This window comes from Terrapene carolina, unplaced genomic scaffold, assembly GCF_002925995.2.
Source record: "Terrapene carolina triunguis isolate 2854851 unplaced genomic scaffold, T_m_triunguis-2.0 Scaffold95, whole genome shotgun sequence".
Taxonomy (NCBI): Eukaryota; Metazoa; Chordata; order Testudines; family Emydidae; genus Terrapene; species Terrapene triunguis.
In genome coordinates this window covers 21,829,516-21,853,210 of record NW_020664446.1, presented here as the reverse complement: position 1 = coordinate 21,853,210, position 23,695 = coordinate 21,829,516, and the positions used below count along the sequence as shown (strand labels likewise).

At 40.8% G+C, this 23,695-nt stretch overlaps 1 protein-coding gene across 1 annotated transcript in view; it reads left to right on the top strand.

Annotated features, from left to right (window-relative positions):
- The window catches only part of ADAM12 (ADAM metallopeptidase domain 12), a 322,093-nt gene that overhangs the window by 260,525 nt on the left and 37,873 nt on the right, over positions 1–23,695 (top strand). The window contains exons 12-16 of the mRNA XM_024210612.3: positions 6,368–6,545; positions 10,065–10,154; positions 11,667–11,862; positions 22,189–22,297; positions 22,394–22,592. Of these exons, the coding sequence (XP_024066380.2) occupies positions 6,368–6,545; positions 10,065–10,154; positions 11,667–11,862; positions 22,189–22,297; positions 22,394–22,592 (772 nt within the window). The remainder of the gene's footprint in view (positions 1–6,367; positions 6,546–10,064; positions 10,155–11,666; positions 11,863–22,188; positions 22,298–22,393; positions 22,593–23,695) is intronic.

Genomic DNA, 23,695 nt, shown 5'->3' with positions numbered 1-23,695 from the left:
AGTGATAGTCATAATAATCTGAATGTTCCTCTAAAGGGGATTGGAGAAGGTTTGTAAGAATAAATGGAGCACAGGAAAAAATCTGCTCAGAACAAGTGCAGCTGTTTAACATCAAATTGCTGAAAAGGAAACCAGCTAAAGTTCAAAATGTTACAGACTAGTACATGAGTTTAAGGGCACTGGTGATTAGGAAGGCAGGGAAAGAAAAGCACATTTTACTGAAATGAGAAGCCAGGAGAATCTGAGGCAAGATGGGGCTTGATCCTGGAAGGTGAAAAATGCTTCTGTGAGGTGCTGAGCATCCTGTACTCACAGTGAAGTCAGTGGGAATCAAGGGTGTTCAGCACCATTGTGGTATCTGGCAGGATCAAGCCCATAGTCACAGGATCAAATGCCATCTTGGAATGACTCTGCTGACTTCAAACAGATGAAGAGTCAATGGAGTAACACCTGGGCCGAACTGTGCTCATTTTTTCTAGAAATGTGTGATTAATGCATACACATGCTGCCACCCGGACACTCAAGGTGTCACATCATAGGTTGATAACTGCCTTGGTGTAAGTGATCCCTGGGTTTGATCCTTCACTATCACCTGGTGTATCCGCCTGGAAATGTCTGAGAAATAAACTAGGTGCAGAACCAGTGGAACTCATTAAGCATATTATTTCTCAAATGAGGTGGCACATTAATTAGGAAAAGGTTGGGGAAGATAGAGACTTTGAATTTGGGAGGTTGTGGGTTTGATTAGAATATAACAGAATCACTAACCAATCTAACCTTTAGCAACAAACCAAGTAGGACCCTCAGACACAGCTCCCCAAAGCACTGAAGGGCCATGGTGTTGGGATTCAGGCAGGGGTGAGTGAAGACTGATCATGCTGGTGCAGCGCTTCTACCTGCCTTTCTCGCAGCAGCTTTTTCATAGCGTCCTCCAGTCTGGAAGATTTAAGAGGGACCCGAGCCACATGGGTAACAAGATGCAGGTCACACAAGGGAGGTTTGCTAGGAGTCTCCACTGTCTTCTTCATGATGTTCCCTGGGCAGATCCTGTCTGTGAGAAACTAACTACCAGGGACAATCCTCAGGGTGATGGCTTAGGAGTGCCACTCATTGAAAAGGGACTGAAGTTCTCCTGTCTGGACTGGAGCATCCAAGCTCAGGTGGACTCAGTGATGAAAATCTAATGATTTCTGAGGGTATGAATCGAGGTCCAGCCTGGCCCTAGTACCATCAGAACAAACTCATGATCCTGTCATTATAACCCTTGCCTTCCTCTCCCCTTATCCACTCTCTTCAGGTGTGTTCTCCCTTTACTTTATTGTGAATGTAAGTTGTATGGAGCCAGGATCTCTCAGGGAGGTCCTACAAGGCTGATAGGCAGTGTAAAAAGAGTAAGAATAATCATCTTCAGGACATCATGAGCCAGGGGTTTCTTCTCCTATGCAACATGCTTTTATGAATTACAAGATATTTTAATAATAGTACCTCATATGGCACTTTTTAGCCATTGATTTAAAAACAGTTTACAAAGGAGGTATCATTATCCTCATTTTACAATGGGGAAACAGAAGCAGATGGAGAAGAACCAGAGTTTTCAAAGTATTTATGTGCCAAAAGATGCAGATAGGCAGCTAGTGCGATTTTCAAAAGCACCTTGATTCCCCGAAGTGACTTGCCCAAGATCACCCAGCAGGCTGGTGGAAGAGCTCAGAATAAAGCAGAGGTCTCCCGAGTCCCAGTCCAGTGCTCTGTCCACAAGGCCACACTGCCTCTTGTGGGATTCATAACCTGAGAGGCAGTGTGGTCTGGCGGATTGGACACGACTCGGAGTGAGGCGGTCTGGATTCTGCTCCCAGCTCAGCAACTGACCTGCTGTGTGACCTAGTATGAGTCGCTTCACCTTTTGGTTTCTCTTTCACCTTTTGTCTTTTTTATCTATTCAGACTGTAAGCTCTGTGGGGCAGGGACTGTCTCCCTTACTATATTTGTGTACAGTGCCTACTACAATATTCCTCAGCCCTGTTCTAGCGGGTCCGCCCCTGAAATTGAGAGAATAAGTTAACTTCTGAATTCATGCAAAAGACTCTTGACTGCTAAAGTATACAGGACAGTGGCTTGTGCTGCAGTGGTAGCATTAACAGAGGATTCTAAGTTTCTTAAAGGGCACTCTCAATGATGCCACGTCACTTAGTTAATGAAAAGAACAGGTCAACAAGGGCTAAACTTAAAAGCAGATGTATAGAAAAAGAGCTGGCATTTACATGGCTTAAATATTTGAAATAATAATGAATGGAAAACGTTCTGAATGGAACAAAACCAGGCGCTGTCACTAATGGGGTCACTTATTACTAATAACATCATCTTGCTAAAATGAATGCCTCATTTGTAGATGTGAACAATGGCATCTTGCTTCTGATGGAAACTAGAGCATTAATTTCATGAGACTCTGCACCCTAGTTTCAGTATTAAAGGGACATGGGCGATGTTGTTATGGAATGCTGGTAATTCAAGAAAGCTAGATGTTGTGGGCCAAACTTGTCCCTGCGGTAAGCCCACTGAAGCCAGTGGTGGTGTACCAGGGATGATTTTGGTGCTATGGGTATATATCTTCATCAGGCATGTTTGAATTGAAATTATCCATGGTGGGTTACATTTACCCTTATGCAGAAAATCTGTGCACCATTTACATCCCACTTAGGATCTCAAAATAAGTTGGACTCAAGTAGTGCGTAAATTGGCCTTGTGCTGGGCCTGTGTACAAAGGTGAAATATGATCTATAAAAAACACATAATGATAGTGGCTTCAGTGATGGATAATGAGATATATGGAGTATTTTACTAGCTGTAGGTCGATAACCTGAATCTGTCACAGGATGGTAGTGATGAAAGCTGTTACCTTCTGAAAATTCTTTAGTGGCCTCTTTGAAATGAGCTGATGGTCTGAAGTGAATTCCTACAAAGTGAGGACCTGTGATAGCACTCAAGCTGCCACCACCCCCATTTGACACCTGTGTTGAAAGTTTCAGGAGACAGATAAAGGACTGCATGGAAGGTGGAGACCAAACTACCTTCTCATGTCTAGAAGTGGTTACTCTAGATCAGATTTGAAGTATTTTGGCAGAGCAGTGTGAGGAAGCTTGCTGTATCTATTCTCTGGTGATGACTACCCCACCAACTTTCACAAGCTCTAAATTTATTTAAACTAATAACATGCCTAATGCTCTTGACATATGATAGTTATTGCCCCCCCCCACCCGCCAAGTAGCTCATGGTGCTGCTGAAATAGCTTAAAAATAACACAGCCAAAACATCATAGCATAAAAGCAGAAATATCAAATGATATGACTGTCGTGTGGGGAGTTATCGTCAAAGTAAGGGGAAAAGTCTTTACATCAGAATGTCAGTGATGTCACAGACCAGTCCTGCTTCTGTAGAAAATTCCCAATGGCTTCAATGTATGAGGATCCTCCCCTTCGTGGGTGAATTCCCTCTTCAAATGCTCTGTTTCCAGTTGTTGTGCTTGTCTCGTTGTTTGTTTATTTTTGGATTGCTTGGTTGAAGAACAAATATTTTCAAAAAGTTAGTCTTTTCTTTCGTAAATAACACGTGCTCTACTGATGTCAGCTGAGGAAATCAGTGTCAAGAGCAGGAAAAGCCAGAAGATGAATGGGTCTCTTACTTAAAAATAGGAAACAGCTTGAAGTTCCTTTTGGTGGGGGGGAGGGGAGGAAGAAATCTCATTCAATAACAATGACATTATTTTGTCACTGGTACAGAATAAGGGTTCTGTTCTCCCAGTGGTGGACACATGCACCTCCTATTCATGTGAACAATTCTGGGTATTCATGGAGGGAAAGATATAACCCTAAATATTCAGAGTTTTGACCAGCATGTTTCTGTAGCAAATTTACTGAGCTGTTGAAACTGTGTTTGCAAAAACAGGAGAGAAGGAAATAAAATGTATTATCTGTGTTCCCACATCAAATTTTGACTGAGCATATATGTCTTTATGTCTCTCTTTCTTCACGTTGGTGGGTTTCAAATAAACCCTTACCAAAAAACTGCAGGATCAAGTCTTCAGACATTCACAGCTTGAGGCAAGAATCATGCCTAGTTAAATATCCTTTCATGTTCCATACAGAATCTGTGAATCATGCATATGCGTGATGCCAGTATTTGGAAATGATGTATGTCTGCCTACCTGTTCACATTCACATACACAGAATGTTCTGTGCAACTTTTTCCCACCAAACCAAGAGCTGTCAGGAATCACCAATCGAGAGAGCTGTGTGTGGCTCAAAAGCTTGTCTCTCTCACAAACAGAAGTTGGTCTAATAAAAAATATTACCTCACCCACCTTGTTTCTCTAATATCCTGGGACCCACACGGCTACAACTAAACTGCATACAATCAAGAGTCCGCAGTTATGCTAATCTCCCCTGGTTCTATACAAGGGTAGGTAGGAAGGTTTCCCAAATTCCCTTCATTTCCTTCCCCATTATCCCCAGATCCCTTCCCTGTTTTCCCTAAGAGCCCAAAGCTTCTGAAAAGTAGCCTGACTCCTCTCTCATGCTCCTCTGAACGTTGATAGTTTCTCTTCGGCACTGTCATCCTACTAAACATTAACATTTTCCAGAAACCAATTTCTTAAGTGAAGATGCCTGTTAGCTTATTAAAGTCATGTGTCAGTGAACCACAGCATTGTTTAGTTTAGCAAGTCAAGCCCCATAAGTGTTCAGTGAAAATTATTTTCTTCTTCAGAAGCACATCTGCATCCTGTGCTAGAGAGCTGATTATTTTATTTCAGAAGAATCTGTGAAAAGGTAATTTTAAAGAGGAGCAAATTAATTCTTTGTGTAAAGTACTCTCCACCTTACTGTAAGATCCTAATTAACCTTTCTAAATCAACATAGGAACTTAAACCTCTGTTCCATTTACAACTGTTTCAGTCTGGGGTTTTTTCTGTAACTAGAAAGGATCCTCTCTCTGCTGTCTCTGGGCATGGTCTCACCGGCTCTGAGAAGAACACTTTCTACTCTGCATTAGTAGAAAGAACAATTGATTCATTAAATTCTATAATTCAACAGCTTAGGACTTTCATTTATTATCTTATTTGCCTGTTAAGATTATACCCTGTTCTTAATAATATGTGATTGATAGAAAGCATTTAGGGAACAAAGCCCAGCCATCATCAGTCTGGCTCCCTGTGCTGCCATGATGTTGAATTATTGCCTGAGTATAGAGTGATAGCGAATAGGGTCCAAAGTCTTAAGGGAAATAAGGCAGCTTGCATGTTATTTGCCAGCTGGTTCTGACCAGATCTAATGTAATCATGCACATGTCCCAGTGGAGAGAGGGAGCTTTGGCATTCTTTACAGGATGATAGCATGGTTTCCACAGTAATGTACCAGTGACCAGATCCAAGTACCACTGAAGTCAGTGGGCCTCAGGGGCCTGGCCTGTTCTCTTTGACTCAAGCGGTAAATATCCATTGACATCAATGAGTGCCGACTTGAATCCTCTGAAATAAAAGCACAGAGCATTGCAGAGCATGTTTGTAGATTTGTGTGCTAATACCCTTTGAGCATCTTAGAAAGGAAGTCAAAATATTCATGCCCATGAGCAGTAATCTGGGGAGACAAATTCTGCTGTTACACCAGTATAAATCCATAATATGGGTGGCTTCAGTATTTACTTCGGGTCCATCCTTGTATAAAATGATAACAGAATTTGCCTCAGACCCATGGTCCCTAGGCCTCGACTTCAAGGCGAGTTTTGCTTGCCTGGAGATTGCAGGAGTGGGCTGTAACGAAAATAAGTTGGTATTTTTCCCACTTGTTTTCCCTAAGAAAACCATGAGTCCACCGAGATGAAGGCAAAAGGGCCTACAACTTCTCTCTAATAAAATGTGGTGGGTTTTAACTTTAAAATGAGAGTGAAATCTATAATTTTGGGCCAAATTTTCAAAAGGACCTTAAACTAGCTCCTAAGGCCCTGCCGATGCAAGACGTTCTGCACTTGTGGATGGTGCATGATCATGGCCTAAACTAGCCCTCACAATTTTGCATGCATAATCAGCTATGTAGACATCCAGCTCCTGATTTGAAGGCACAGGTCTTGTTTGCATCCACAAGTTAGGTGGTTAAGCATGGAAATTCTCTTGGAAATGATTGAGTCTAGTCTCAAAATGTTTCTTGGAAAGGTTCAACCTACAGTGAATTTCTACAGCTGAATCCTGTGTGGAATGGTGAATAATGGAAACCCTGGTGCTTGTTTGTGTATAGAGGTCACAGAGGAGGTCACCAGAACAATATTTTTTCATCTGAAAATGCTAATCTTTCTCTTTTTCAATCTTTTTCTCTCCCAGCTATCCATTTCCCATGGTGTTCAGCAGCTGCAGTAAAAAGGACCTGGAAAACAGCCTGGAAAAAGGAGTGGGGATGTGTCTCTTTAACCTGCCTGAAGTTAAGGAATCATTTGGTGGACAGAAGTGTGGGAATGGCTATGTGGAAGATGGAGAGGAGTGTGACTGTGGGGAACCCGACGTAAGGCTGTCTCTCTCTCTCTCGCTGAGAATTACTGCTTTCCTCCTTGCTACCAATCTTTTATGGAGAAGAGGGCAAGAGTGCTTGCAAATTAGTCAAAGTACTTTTTTGAGACTGATTGGTATTAAATAAAATTCTTCTTCCTCCTCCTGCATTTCTCAATCTCAAACCTTAATTAAATTCCCCAAAATAGCTGTTAGACTCAGCTTACTTTTCATTGTGTCTGATTGCAGTGCAATAGGTAGGCCTAAGTGTCATATTAGTGTGGTTTTACAAACTACCTGTATCTCTTAAGATTAGTGCCGGTGAATTTTAATCATGTTCCTATTGGGATTTGCAACCTGGGAATCCATGTCAGTACTAGTTAATGACCTGAAACCAACACAAATTAGTTAAAATTACTCAGATTTCTCAAGGTACCATATATTATCTGGAGATTTCTTTCCTTGGATTTGGAGCTACTTGTTTTTATAAACTAAATAATATAATAAAATATTGCTCCCAGGAAAACCTGCTTCCATTTTCATGCACAATACATTTCCCCTTTTGATTTGAATTTTTTCTTTGCAACCATCTGATTCAGTTGCCTTACTAATAGAAATAACCTACACTACTTCCAGAAAGGTTACTACTACTTCAAAGCTGATTCAGTTTAATTTAGTGAATGTGTCAAAGGACTGCTCGAATCAGGAGAGATGATGCAGAATACCAGGATTAAAATGATATCTGATCAGACATCCATACTTCTTTTAGCCTCAGTATTCATTGGTCATATTGAACTTCTCCTAGACTAACTGAATTGAACACATCAGCAGATGAGGCATTTGTCTCCTCTGATAAATATGGAACTGCTGGCAAAATAGACCCAGGGCAGTTAAAATGGCAAACGACTGCTGTAGCCTTTCCATACAGTATATTGAATTTATATAAACCATAAGGATTTCTTGACAGCTCACTCATTCTTTGGGGTAACAGGGTTGAAGAAGTAGGCTTGTCTTCTTGTTTAATGCCAGTAGAGTGTCAATAGCTTGCAAATATCTTTCGAATCCAGTTATCTTTCTCATTTTTACTTGAGTGTTAGTGACACCTTTTTAAAGTCGAAGCCACTTAATACCATTGAATAGTACTTTGATCTGCCTCTTCTCTCTCTGTTTTCTTAAATATCTTAGAAAACTGTGACTCAGGTACAATGGATTTAACTTGCAGTCTCCCACTATAGTCTGAGAGGTACCAGCAAATCTGTTACATTAGTTAATGTTTCACTATCAAAGTCGTTTATACCAGTGTCAGTACACCAGTGCTAATGCTTTATGGCACCAGTCACAGTGCACCTCTGCATATGAGACTGTAGCATGCTGCACATTATAGTTGTTTTTATCAACTTTCAAGATTAAATATGCAAACATATTTATGTAGAACAAGTGGTTTGTCCAACATGTTAGAATCACATATTACAGTTTTCTTTGCTCTGCTCATAAAAGCCTTACCCAGGAGTAGAGCTGTATTTAATGTCCAGGTTTAAGAAGTTTGTGCACTATGTGATGACCACACAACGGACCTTGAGTTTATGGCTCTGCAGGACCCGTTAGCCAAAACATTAGGACCAAGTTCTGAGACCCTTATTTATTGAGTCATCGAGAAGTATGTGTGAAGACAAGAGGTGAAATCCCAATTAAGACTGATGTCAATGCAAAACACCAGTTAAGTTCAGCATTCCCCGCTGTGGCCCACATTAAAGCTTTATGGACAGAGAGAGCTGAGGGATGTGCTGCAGACATATTCTGCAGCACATGCTCCCTTCTTTTATTTTAAAAATTAAACAATTTTGAAACCAACCACAGAAAATGTGTAAAGTACTGTAACATCTCTCGGGCAGCAGAGACGTTCACTGTAAACCCCATGTCCTGGAGACAATGGAAGAAATGATGAGAGATGTTGGTGCCTTGTGATAACAAGATGTTCTGTATATCACTAACTAACATCTCTTGTGGAATGCAGGAGTTGTAATTTGTTTGGCTGAAATGCTGTCATAGGCCAGGAAACCTACTCCAAGAAACCCAAGTCCTACGCTTTTCTGTTCCTGTAAACAAGAAATATTTTGAAGTAGCAGCCCAGGCTTGTGACTCTCCTCCATCACAAAACTCTCTTGCCAACATTTAAAAAAACCAACACAGTTATGACAGTTTACCAGCCCAGGCACAAAATCTATTTGCCCGCCCTTTACCATGATGAGTAACAGGGGAGTAAGTGATTAGAATTTTGCAAGAGTGATTTTGAATTTTGGTTGGAATTTCATTCATAGCCTATATCCTATCTTTGAATATTCTGTAGCATGGATAGATGGCAGGCTGACTTAACACTGCTGAACAGCAGTTTTATCTGCTGCTATTTTAGATTTTAGACAGCTGTGATTCAAGTGCAAGTGATTTAGTTTACAGCTCATGACTATAATCTCGGAAGCATATCCACTATTTTCTTAAAGTTTTTATTGTAGCAGCCTAAGACAATAAAGTTTGTAAAAACCCACATACATGGGAAGTGCCACAGTCCAATGCACCAACATGAACTGAGAATGTGTCAGTTAGTGATAGTGCAGTTCATATTTTCTACAAAGCCCTATTATCAGAATAGCTCTGATATAAAACTATTGCACTTGCATTCTCAGCGGTATTGAATGACATCATTATCTCATTCTTTATAACAGCCACCTTGCAATACAGAATTCTGATGAGATAATTTCTTAAAAGGGAGAACTGTAATGCTCATGTTTAATGACACCATAAAGCCCATGTGTCAGATTCTCAGACGGGGTAAATCAATATCACTCCACTGAAGTCTGTGAAACTATGCTGATCTACACCACTGAGGATTTGGCCTCTAGTGACTTTCTAAACAATTGCAATATCTGTTCAGTATTATACCTAGAAATAACTAAAAATTAAGGTGGGTTAGGTTCATTTTTTTCTTATTCTATCTAGGAATAACTGACCATTGGGATTGGCTAGATTCATTTTTTTTCTTATAATGTCTTGGAGACTGTCAGATATCTTTAGGGTCAGAATCTGTTATCGGTGATCCAGTGCAGCCTCATTGACAACAGTGTCACTGCCCACACATAGCTGAGGACAGAATTTGGCAATGAGGATTTGGGCCAGGATTCACCCCTACATTCCTCTAGCTTCATACTAGTGTAACTCCATTGATTTCAGTGGAGCTACAACCATTGGTGAATCTTACATGCATATATTGTACATGTTAATAATATCTGGGGCCTGATCTTCAGTAAATAGGCATAGCTCTATGGCCCTGGCTGATTTACTCCAGTTACTTATAGGGTCACAGATTTCAAGGCCAAAAGATCAACTAATTTGATCTCCTACATATAATTTCATTGTATTTCCTGCATCGAACCCATAACTTCTGTTGGAGCTAAAGTGTGCTTTCTAGAAACATGTTGCCTCTTGATTTATAGCCAGTTTTTATTTAATGTTGTCCAATGTTAATTTACTCCCCATCTAGGAATGTACAAATCGTTGCTGTAATGCTACTAGCTGCACTTTGAAAGCAGAAGCAGTGTGTGCCCATGGACTTTGCTGTAAAGACTGCAAGGTGAATTTGTAGAACGGTTTCTTATTGCTGTGGAGTGGCAGAATTCCATAATCATCTTAATTGCAGATTAGCAAACAAGGAGGCAGAACAAACAAATCGGTATAATTAAGCATTAAAACACTTGTGGTGTTTCATGTAAGCCGTTTAAAAAAAAAATATCAACCAGAAACAGCAGTTGAAGATACAGGGCCAAATCAATAGGCCCACCTTAATTGTGCCTGCAGTATTTGTGGCTGTTTCCACTCGTGCATGCAAAATCCCTGCATTTATATGAATTTCTGCATGCAGATTTTTGCAGACACTTCTGGATGCTATGCCATGGCAGGCAATCAAGGTATGCTGGACATGCTTCATATGCTCTATCTGGAGCGGTTCTTAAGGAGGATGAATGTTAATGGATTCTATTAAAACAAACTTTTTTGTTGGCAAGTCATAAGTGACAGCAAATCTTTAGCCTTGTGGCTACGGTTATGAGCAGCCTGACAGGGCTGCCACAGACAGTAATATTCCTAAGTCCTCAAAACAGCTTTTGAGTATGAGTTAGTAAGGTATCTAGGCAGGGTTTCACTGAGGCTAGGAGGCACTGTTTTAAGCCTGCTTAGATGCTTTTCTAACGCATACAGTTTATCAGAGTCAGTCTTGAAGCCATTCTGTTTGTTGTCTAGAATACCTTGTTGATGCAATTAAAAATGTAGCTCGACTCCAGTACATTACCATTGTCATCTTGTTGATAAGTAAGTACTCAGAATGGCTAGGTCCCCAGTTACTGATTAATTTCTTTCAGCTCTGAAGAGAATGAAGTCATTCTGTTAAGCAATGCAAGGACAGGAGCAGCTATCTGGACTGGCTACTCTCTGGGGGGTGGGGAGATCTTGAAACATGTAAAGAGAAGCATCTTTTATGAGAAAGAGGCCACCCAGTTCAGTATTCAGCAAAGGGGGAGAGGATAACCTGTTCCTGAGTTAGTTGTATTAATTAAGGCCAGTACATGTAATATTATATGGTTAGTTTGCTGACTCAATAGTTATGTCATTACAATCACCTTGAGCATGTAATGTAGACCCAATATCGACAGTGAACCACTGAAAATATTTTCAACCTCACTTTTGATCCGCACGTACAGTTGCCCTTTGCTATAAAACACCACATATTTTTATGTCTGCAGGAGCAATTAAGGAGGCCCCTTGAAAAATTGATGCTAGTTCTTTATCTGTCCATTTAAAAACCAAATCACTGCCAAGTTAATTAAAGGCTAAATTCTACTCTGAGGTGTACCACATGATCCGTACACTTTCATCTAAGAGCAGAATTGTGCCCTTGCTTTGAAAATGTGCCAAAAACCTTTACACAATATGGCAAATAAATATATATAAATTGCTCAGTTGTCTTTATGCTGTGCTTAATGGTCAGTTGGTGCAGAGCTACTGAAATAAAACATTAATGTGTAGCATAAATTATACCACTGGATATCTTTTATTGATTGGAATTACAGCAGCTTTTTTCTTCCTTCAGTTGAAGCCAGCAGGGATTTCTTGCAGAGACTCAAGTAATTCCTGTGATCTTCCGGAGTTCTGCACTGGAGCCAATCCTCACTGCCCAGCTAATGTATATTTACACGATGGACATCCATGCTACAGAGTAGATGGGTATTGTTATAATGGCATATGTCAGACTCATGAACAACAATGTGTCACACTCTGGGGACAAGGTAAGTTCTGAATACAAAGAGTTGGGTATTCTAGGTATTATGTCAATTTTTAATAAAATAACAAATATCATATGACTTTGGAAGGATGTGCAAGAGCGTGTTATGCAATGCAATATGTACCCATGGTGATCAGGAATACATCTGAAGAAGCTGTGCCAGTTTTTTGTTCACAAACATATTCATAGATTTTAAGGCCTCTGTATTAATAAAGTTCAGATTAGTAAAGAAGTTTAGTTTTAGGCATTTGGGGCCAGATCCTTAGCTGGTGTAAAGCAACGTAGCTTCATTGAAGCCAATGGAGTTACTCCAATTTACACTCTCTGAGGATCTGGCCCATAGTATTTTTTGTTCTGATGGAACAATTTTAGGAGTTGTTTTCCCCTTTTGTTCAGAGTGGTATCTAGTGGTTATAGCAGGAGACTGAGAGACAGTGTTCCTGGCTGCTACTAACTGGCTATGTGACTTGAGGCAAATTACTGTACTTAGGCCCTGATTCTGTCATGACTTCACTGGGACTTAAACACATGTTTAAAGTTAAGCACGTGCTTAAATGCTTTGCTGAACTGGGGCCTCACGTCATCCTGCAAGGTGCTGAGCACTCTCAATTCTCTTTGAAGTCGTTAATGCAAATGGAAATGAGACATTAAAACCTCAGGAATTAACAGCCTGATTTGTGTGTTTGTTGTGTGTACATACACAGTCCCACACAAAAGTTGCATCTGAAATACTCCACCAAATCCACCAGTACACTAGCAGCCTTACCTACAACCATAGACATACTCAGTGATGAAATCCACTTTTAAATCCCATGGATACAGGAAGTTTTCTCATGTACAAAACAAAAACACTTTGTAAAACAGTTTTCCATACAATGGAACGTTACTCAGTTGAACTGTTAGTAATTCCTGTCACTGAGATAAATCCAGCTGAAGGTCAGGAAGTTGAATTCCCAGGGCTCCATTGCCATCTTCATTTCCTGAGGAAGAGGTTCCTCTGGAAGCTCCATTGCTCAATGCCAGTTTTCTCACTAACGTCTTTAAAAATTCTGTCCAACGTGGGCTGTGCCGCATCACAAGCCTACAGCCGAGAGGAGCTACTAGGGCACATTTATTGGGAAAACGGTCCGAGATCTTGTTGAGCCCAGGGCCCAGTTGGTCATGAAACACCTTACCTGGAATTACCTCATTTGTCTCATGATTAGTTTCAATAACATGGGCATGCACATGCACACCCACACCCGTGCCAGGTCTGCACTAGAACAATGGCTCTCTGAATTACAGCAACAGACAGAAATGGTGCAGCTAAACCGGAGGGAGTAACAGTATAAGGGTTTTATGGTAGGGTGATAAAACCCCTTGAGACGTTTAGCATTTGTGACATTGCACGGTTGCTAGCTGCTGCTGTATTAATTCTCCTACTGTGGTTGCCCCTACAATGTGAACGGCCCTCTCTCTTATTCTTGCAAGCTACCATAGACATTTCTGAGGGAGAAGGAGAGGAGATTGCCAAACCCAAATCGAGGGGTCTGATTCTGATCTCACTAACACCTTTGTAAATCAGAAATAACTCCACTGAAGTCACAGAGTTACAGTGGTGTAAATCCTCTCCAGGTAAGATCAGAATCTGCCTCCTTTTCCCCATGAGAATATGTCAAACAGCCTGAGTCTTTCTTCCTAAATGAAATTACTGATACCTTGTATGGTTGTGGCTTCAATAGCTGTGTTATTTTTAAGGCACAAGGCCTGTACTGTACTTACTCCTGAATACAGTCGTGTTTGTGAGAATCAGGCGAGATCCTCAGTTGGTGTAAAATGACAAAGCTTCGTTGATTTCAAAGGATCTAGCCCAGTTTAGACCAGCTGTCCCACAGCTTTTAAATAAATGTTGAATCAAAGCTCCAACAGCGAAGGAAACAAAAAAAGACCCTATACATATATATAAATATATATATATATATATCAGTACAGCAGTTGGGAGTAAAACAAAATGCAAAACCATTATGGTGAGTTTGAGGGCTGGATATGTGGACTAGCCTCCAACTAGACCCCACTTAACTACACTGGAGAGGCACATTTTGGGCAGAGAGTGGTGATTCATAATAAGCATCAGTGAAAACTGGAGTCTGGTTAACCAGAACACTGTATATTCTAGGTACTTAGAGGGCCCTGGTTACTGTAGTAGTGAGTGCCTTATAATCTTTTTTTGAGGTAGGAAAGTGCTGTTATCCCCATTGTTCAGGTGGGGTACTGAGATACACAGAGACCATAAGTAAAATGACTAGAATGAACCAGGCTTTTAAAAGCATCTAGATGATTTAGGAGCTTTAGTCCCAATTTTAAAAGTAACTTCAGCATTTGGCAGCTTAAGTCCCTTTGACTTTCAATGACATTAGGCTCCTAAGGGTATGTCTACACTGCAAAAGAAAAAAAAACCGTGGCAGTGAGTCTCAGAGCTTGAGTTTACAGACTCAGGCTTGCAGGGCTTGTGCTATGGTGCTAAAAGTAGCAATAGACCCGGGCTCGAGACTTGCTGCCCTGGGTTTATTTTTTGCCATGTAGATATATACTCTGTGCTTAACTCACTTATGAAAATGGGATTTAGGCCCTGAGCCACTTTTGAAAATTCTACCCTAAGTGACTTGCCCAAGGTGTCACAGAAAGTCTGAAGCAGAGCAGTAAATAGAACGTGGTCTCCCAGATTAGTATCTAACCACAGGACCATCTTTCCTCTATACTATTAAGTGGAAAATGGGAGCAAGGTAGAGCAGAATTACAGTAGAGAGAGAAGGAGAACCAAGCAAGGATGTTAATCAGTGAAGAATTATAACAGAGCTGGAAATATTTACCATTTACCATTATAAATAGCAGTAATGTAATGCTGGCACAAAATAGTCTCTCTTAGAGCCTAACATTTTTATATTAACCTTAAAACAACAGATGTGTAGCTTGACTCTTTTATAGCAAAACCAGATTTTACACTTGATTGTACAGCAAAACTCCCAGCTGGTGCCAATGGATCTCAGATGTGTGAGTTGAGAGCAATTTTTCCCCCTTTGATTCAATGCCATGTAAGAAAGTGAAGTTTCAGTGGCCTCGTCTACACAAAAAAGTTAGGTTGACCCAGCTACCTCACTCAGAGGTGTGAAAAATCCACACCGCTGAGCAGCGTAGTTAAACCAACCTAACCCCTGGTGTAAACAGCAGTAGGTTGATGGAAGAATTCTTCTGTCGACCTAGCTACCCTTCTCAGAGGGGTGAATCTTGATGGGAGAACCTCTCCCGTCAGCATAGTTAGTGTCTACACTGAAGTGCTACAGCAGCATAGCTGCAGTGCTGCGGCAATGTTTCAAGTGTAGGCAAGCCCAGTGTTTTCTATTGTTCTTTTTATACCGCAGTAATGTGGGAATCATAAAAATACTTCCTGTAAAACAAAAAGAGCCTGAACATTCTACGATGCTTTTCTTGGCCACATCTTTATAATAGTAACAGCACCTTAAAATGTATAAATTTCACATTTGAACCCAAACTGTAATAATTATAAAAAAAACCCTACTGTAGCCAGAGAGAAACACAGACCCTAGTTCACTCTCTCACTTGCACACATCACCTGCTCTTCTTTTTCTTCCCAAGAAGCGAGTTGGAATAACAGGAAGTCATGTGGGATAAAGCATAGTAAGGTTTCCTGTATAAATATATTCAAGTCCTTGGTCTGAGTGTCCTTCGTACATGTTTCCTTACAAAGGCCCAGCAACACCCTCCCCCCCATGATAAATGTTGACCCCACCTTTGTAGATCTAGTTAAAGAAAAGCCACGAGAGATATTTGAGTTTGTTTAAATTAGGAAGAGCAATGAGAATCTGTTTCAGGGAAAGAAGAACTACACTGTACCATGTTTCTTCATTGCTTCAAGCAGATAAGTCCAATTCACACGGAGAAGTACTTCTCATGACCCTGCCACTGCCACCCAATAAAACCAGCAATATTTTAGGGTTGAGCATTAATTATACCAATATATCATCGTTCTTAAAATAATTTGGCATGTTTTCCCAGAGTCCATTTAATCTTTGTAAATTAAGTAACCCAAGACCAAATCCTAGTCCACTGTGTATCCAGGAGTATCCAGGAGTGGCAGGAGCGCTACCGCCGCTCGTTGGGGGTAGACGTTTTTTTGTTGGCGGGAGAGCTCTCTCCTGCCGACAAACAGCGACTACACTGCAGGCCTTTTAGCTGCATAGTGTAGACATAGCCTAAGACAGCACCTGAATGACAATTTAGCACTAGAGCTACCAAACAAAGAAAGTAAGGGGCTGTTTGGAAGATAAGGAGCGGGAAGGAGTCTTGCAATACTCATTGAGACCCCAAACCATTTCCTTCCATCAGTCTTTTGCCCGCAGGAGCACAGATTATAGACCGAGGTGCAACTCTGGCCTTCTTTTCATTCAGTCAGTTGCAACCAAAGACTGCAGTGATGTTAAATAATCCGAGTGTATGAAAGAGAAGTCCAAGCAGCCTCCTACCCCACACCTAGACACACTTGGGAAAAGTGCATAACCTCTTGGATTCTCCAAGGCCTCCACAGCTAGAGTTTGGTCCTAAATCAAGGCCACTTATAAAACATATGTTTTGTGTTTCACCAAGTCTTTGGCTGGACAGAGAACACCTCTGCTGGTGGAATAAAAGAATACATAGGGAACAGTCTAAAAATAACAGTAAACTTGTTAAAGAGCATCCCCACTGTGCTCTGCCCCTAGTACACACAAGATTTTTCTCCTATTTCACTCTTGCATGTATAAGTGACAAGGTTGGGGAGGTAGTATCTTCAACAGAGCTCTGTGTAGCTCAAAAGCTTGTCTCTCTCACCAACAGAAGTTGGTCCAATAAAAGATATTACCTCACCCACTTTGTCTCTAATATCCTGGGACCCACACGGCTACAGCAACACTGCATACTCTTGCATGTGTGTCACTTTTAATATTAAAAGGGTAAAATGCTTCTACTTGACACATTTTTTTACATTTCTAATTCTAAAAAGTCATATTGCCATTGATTTGACCTATCGACGGTAATATGACTGAAGGATACATCAATCGTAATTGCCTTTGTATAATGTCTGCTGCTCCATTGGCATTTTCTGGAAAAGCCAGATATGCAGATAAAACTATTGGAAAGAGACAAATTATTGATTTCCTGGGAGTGGGGGGGAATGTTAACCTTTAGACTGCTGGCATTTTCTACACTGACAGGCAAATGAATCTTTAGGAAGAGGGAGAGAGAGAGAGAGAGAGAGAGAGAGAGAGAGAGAGAGAGTGTGTGTGTGTGTGTGTGTGTGTGTGTGTCAGATTGTGCAGCCGAGTGACACATGGCCTTCTTGTTGGATGGAGTCTGTCTGCTGGTGCTATACCTAGCCATTGCAAGTAACAGGGAGTATCATCTGAGCTAGTACCCCGTTGGTATGAGAGAAGGAGGGGAGGGGGGGCTTTGCTAGATGACCATTCATTCCCTATGAGGAGTCTGTGACTCTACAACATGCTTTCCTCCCTGGTGCTGGTGTCCTCCAGGACATACTGTGGTGCTCATCTGCTTCCCGGCCTTTTCCAGGCATGGTGTAAATGAGGGCTTTGGGGAGCCAATTGCAGGCACTGGCTTTTTAATAATTAGCGGGCAGTTGACTTTGTGCTGTGGCAGTTTGGACAGCCGTGGTCATTTGTTTAGGAAGCGTTCTTCTGGTTGTATGTGTGTGTTTGCTATGGGTACCTATGGTCAAGGCAGGCGCTCTTAAGAAAAAAAAAAGAAAAAATCTACAGCAGTAAATCAAGATAAATTAGGACATTATAACACAGGTTGACCCCATCCAAATTGGCTGTTTAAACTATGGTTAAATCGTTTTACCTGGAACTCAGGTCTCACCAAGCTTTAAATTGATTTATATCTATCTGCATGACTGGTAAATACAAATGAACTTTATATAACCAAATTCACAAGTATTTGAGCATGATAAAACATGATCATCACAAATTTAGGGCCAGTTCCTCCAGTCCAACTAGAGCTACAAAGTTAGTATCAAGGCCAGATTGGGACTGGTTGGGACCCAGAGTGTTCCCCAGTGCAAAGCATAGCAGCTTAAAAATTGGGCTGTCTTACACAGACTGCCAGCAGCCCACCGGAACTGCTCAGGCATCTAGGAATCACCCAGATGGACGGTTAGGGGCCAGTGATGCAGGCACTATATCAGCTCTGCACCACCAAACTATTCCCCCTATACAAAGAGACTTCTCCACTGGCCTGGTAAAGCAGGTTGAGATCTGCTTTTGCACCACTGGAACAGCACAAAGCAGACTTAACAGGATGGAGAATCAAGACTTTAGCCTGCAAAACTTAGGATTCCTGCGTGTCTTTCTTGTATTTATTTATACACTCTTATATGATTGATACTCATTAGTGTAGTGTCTGAGCATCAGGTCGCCCACTCACCCTATGGGGTTATTTTCCCCATTTGAGAGACAAGGAACAAACACAGAGAGATTAAATGTCTTGCCCAAGGTCCCACAGGAAGTCTGTGTCCACATTGGGAATTGAACCTACATTTCTTGAGTCCCAGTCTAGTCTCTTAACAAGACCATCCTTCCCCTCCTTTCTGCTTTTCATTCCAGCACCTGGTACTTCTGTGTTTGTAACCTCCCCTACTGTCAGAACTCTCTCTCCTTCCCAGATTCTAACCCTCCTTCTTCTCCTGGATGGTATTTTAAGGTATTTTTTAATTAAAACAGGTCATAGAAGCATCTGAAACCACACAACATTTCTCTGTTTCTATATTATAACTAAAGAAATGAAATTATCAGTTTGCACATCTGAAAACAAATCTATCCAGGCTGACAACTTTAATGGCATATTTTAACGTGATGTGATTTCAGATGGCTGATTTAATTCTTCGAAAAAAAGATTTGTACAGGAAAGGCTGATAGGACCTTAATTATAGGGTTGCAATGCTATCATTATCAATAGCAAAGTGAAATAAACTCCACTCATCCAGATCAAGGAGCTTAATATTCACTGGAAATATTTGCACAAACCATTTTGTTTCTGCCTCTTGAAGTAGCAAAATAGAGAAAGACAGCACTTTCTGCTTCAGTTTGTGTGCTGAAATTGTGATAAATGGGCTTCTTCAAGAAACACAACATTATGATTTTCTTCCGTAAGTGTCCTTTGAAATCTTTCTTTTAACTCCATCTGTTCACTTTCCTCATACCTTTATATGTTTGCAGCTATAATAAAATCCAAAGCTGGTAAAAAGACCAATCTGGAGAAGGCTGCAGCCATCTGAATCCCGAGCCAATGAATGTTGTGCTTTCAATTAGGAGACAGAAACGTAGCGCTAGGCTTTGGTTTCCAGACTACAGTTGACCAGTGGGAGTCAGTTGCTTTTACACGCAGAGTATTCAGAGCCTGGTAGGAATGGACTTTCTGTTCTCTAAAAGGTCTATTCTCTTAATAAGTAACATCAGTTGGAGTTGAACATTCCTGATGTGCTAGAAGAGACAGATGTGTTCCCTATCCAGCAAGGCCTCTTTTGTCATCTTTAATGTGCTGGCTGCTTACATATTTAAAAATATAGGTGGGTGTCCCACTCTAAAGGTTCAATCAGAAAATAAAAATATACCCCAATCTGCTCTCCTTCATCCAGATTCTTATCCAAGTAATGGCCATTGCCTCAATGAACCCTGATTGCTGGTCTTGAGGCAATGCAGGTGCATGTATGCAAGCAATGCTTTTGCTCTTCAGGACCCACATACCATTCTGGTGCAAACATATCTGTGCTTTGGACTGCCAGAGTGAAGCATTCTCTTGATACACGCTCAGGGGAAGTGTTCATTACTGTAGTAATATAACATACTATGTAAGAGGTTTCCCAGCTGAGAAGAAGAGACCAGAAGCAGGTGCACAAGATCTATTCAGTGCTGTATTCCTTAAGTCAGTTATGAAAGCTGGGGCTAAATAATTAAGTCTGTGCAGAGGTAAGAGGAAACAGAATTAGGTATACACCTGTACCTCGATATAACGCTGTCCTTGGGAGCCAAAAAATCTTACTGCGTTATAGGTGAAACCGCATTATATCAAACTTGCTTTGATCCACCGGAGTGCGCAGCCCCGCCTCCCCCCCCGGAGCACTGCTTTACCACGTTATATCCGAATTCGTGTTATATCGGGTCGCTTTATATCGGGGTAGAGGTGTACTTGATTTTTTAGCTTATCTCCTCTTCTTCCCCATCCCACTTTCCCTCTCAAAAACCAGTCATAGCCTGTGCACGTTTTAATGTTTGATGCTGAATAGCCATTGGCCCTGAACTGAAAAGTCAAGAAGGAAACCACATAGAAAGTGAAATTTGCATTTTGGCTTTCATCTGGGTAGTTTCTTTTTCTAGATGCTTCAATCAATTTACAATTATTTCCCGTGGTTTTCTGAAAAAAGTGCAAGGATCTCGTGTGAGTCCTTTTTAATAGTCTCAGATTAGAGAAGTATCCTGAACTCAGCAAGCTTGATAGTAATCATTCAAAGAATTTCAGGTGCTTGTCTTTCTCTCCAGGAGAGCAGCAGCTCATATTTTGTTCCCTTTATGCCCTATTTTCTGGGTTTTCCAGTTTCAATATGTAAAAAGTTAGAGGAAGGTGGGGAAGCCATCTAAAACCTCTCTTTAAGATTGCACATTTTGTTCATTGTAGCATTACCTTGCTGTTCAGTTAAGGATATTCTATTAGTCAAGCTTCTGACTGTGAAATGTAGATAATTAATTGAGGCTTTAATCTTTGCATTATTAGTGAAAAGATTCACACTAACTGTAACTCTTTTTATCATGTTTAATTTTATTCTCCAAGAGTATGAAACTCTTTTTTAACCTCCCTCTTTTAAAAATTTTTCCCAAAAAGTGCAGGATTTTTACTATATACACATGCTTGGAAACAGCTCAAAACATTTGGCAATTGTAATGCTCACTAGGATATTCTGTTTCTGTTGTTAAGGATTAGGGACATAATGTGCTAAAATTGTAATATTCTCAGCCTGCAGGTTTTCAAAGCATTTTGTTTTGTTCTTTCATTTTCCTGATCTGGACACAAGTCCAATGCTTGTTGGATGTATTCTACACGAGGGCCTTTTTTGTTAAGGGCCACTGGCATAGCTACATCAATGCTATCAATGGTGTGAGTGCTGGTGCAAGCAGAGGTCCAAGCATCTGCTTGAACTTTAACCACTGTATCATCTAACTCTTCTCAGAGCAAGTCGTGGTGCTTGGAATGCCAGTAATGACTTGCATATGGTGTATGCCAATAATGACTTCTCCATGGGGCTAAACCTGTTTAACCTAGCAGATAAAGGTGTAACAAGAACCAAATGGCTGGAAGTTAAAGCCATGCATTCAAATTAAGTATAAAGCATGAATGTCTAACAGTGAGCGCAATCACCATTGCAACAACCTACCAAGGGCAGTGGTGGATTCTCCATCTCTTGAAGTCTTCACATCAAAACTTGGGTGCTTTTCTCAAAGATAATGCTTTAGTCAAATACAAGTTATTGGGCTGAGTACAGAAGCAACTAGATTAAATTCTATGGTCTGTGTTATACAGGAGGTCAGACTAGGTGATCTAAAGCTCCAATCTGGCTTTAAAATCTATGAATCTGTGACCTGTCTATACAAGCATACCCACCTTTGCTATCACCAAAGAACCTGCACTGGTGTTGGGAAATTTTTACATTAAAAAGGCTAGTTTAAATAAGGTGCAGGTGTCATGTAGCTTCATAGTCTCCTAACTCTGCCCCTTCATTAGAGTATTACCCTTCCCTCAAACCAGTCCTTCCTCTTGGTTGGAATTTTTGAAGAACTGCATGTGTTTTATGAGCTCTTTACATATCCCTTTCTCCCCATTTCACTCAGTGACCTAGCACTTCTCTTGGGCTATTCTTTAGCTCTTAAGTTCTCACTTAGCTACTCTGAAGGGAAGAGAGCCAACTGGCAAACTATTCAATATCTGTCTTAGCCAAACTAGTTACAATTGTTATGTCCTAGGAGGATATATGAGGGACACCATCTAGAAATCTTAAAGGCGAATTAAGCCTGCCATGTTTATCAATTAGCCTAGCCAAGAGAGACCACCAGCTGTGGACAACACATACATTCAGGTTGCTCCGTTAGCAGGCTGAGCAAGCACAAGTGTTTTGCTGTGCTTTGTCTGTATGCAGGCTACATCTTACCTTCAACTACAACACCAGTGGAGCTCAAAGAAAATGATTAAAAACACTGCATCAGATGAAAGTCTTGATTTGTTTTTGTTTCAGGTGCTAAACCCGCCCCTGGGATCTGCTTTGAGAGAGTTAATTCTGCAGGTGATCCTTATGGCAACTGTGGCAAAGACGCCAAAAGTTCCTTTGCTAAATGTGAACCCAGGTAGGGTCTCTCTTTGTACCCAGAACAACTGACATTGCAACACAAGCCACAGTTTTTGGATATCTTTAAAATTATTGAAATCATTTTTCCCTTCAGAGATGCTAAATGTGGAAAAATTCAGTGTCAAGGGGGAGCAAATCGACCTGTAATTGGTACCAATGCTGTTTCCATAGAAACAAATATCCCGCTGCAGGAAGGAGGCAAGATTCTGTGTCGTGGTACCCATGTGTACTTGGGAGATGATATGCCTGATCCTGGTCTCGTTTTGGCAGGCACAAAATGTGAAGATGAAAAAGTAAGATTTAAAAAATACTCTCCAAGCAGCCAATTCTCAATGTATAAAAGTGGAACTTTACCATCCTTGTGTTTCAAATCTCTGTGTACTATGACGAGTGTCACTTTTTTATTTTATTATATTATATCTCATTGTCTTCTGCACCCTCATAATGAGCCAGATTTTTACCTACTCCTTCACTTTGCTTCTGTTTTTGAACCCACAGTTTTGCATGTAGAATGTAAATCACTTAGACATATGATTTATGAGCACAGTCAAGTACTTTTTGTACAAATAGCAGAGATTTTACCTCCTGCAAAATAATTCCAGAAGCCAAAATAAAGGCCAAGTATTGAAAATCTGGCTAAGTATATTTATTGCTGGGAGCTATATCTGGACATTAGGATTGTAATTAATCAGGTCTGCATGTTGTCTTGATTCAAGATTTGTTGTTTACGCTATTTTACAGAATTCATTTGTTAGGTCAAAAGATTTCCATACACAGGGTACCCAGGACTTCTTGAATGTTCTTTAGACCCATTCAGAGCAACCAGTTTGTGTTTAATGAAACATAAGATTCAAAATATAAGTGTCCATGAATTTTCATACCAATATCCAAAACTTTCAGAGTCCGGGGAGTTTCTTGGTATTTTTGCAAAATTCTAATTAGCCTCACACCAGCTTTGTAATGTGTTCATAAGATTTTGCTAATCATTGCTCACACTTCCATTTTTCACTTCAGAAAAAACTGTTTATTGAAATTGAGGCAATTGCTAAGAAGAAAGGCGGCTTCTGCCTGCAAAGAATGGCCTTTCACTTTAAAGGGAAACATAAACCAATTGTTGTGCAGCCACCAAAGCAGATTTTTGCACACACATGCTTGCACGCGCACACACGCACACATATTTCACAAGCATTGCTAATTGTCTTGCACATTTGTAGTACAGTTTCCATCTTGGCACCACATCCATAGTTTTGGGTGGAGAGGAAAAGAGCAGCTGGGGTAATGGGAGACAGAAGAGCCCTGGGGACATTAGAATGCTGTGAATTTATTGGGGGAGGGAAGAATGGTGTCCCGGAACTACTGAGGAGGAGGGGGAAGGCATGCTATTGGAGGATTGTGG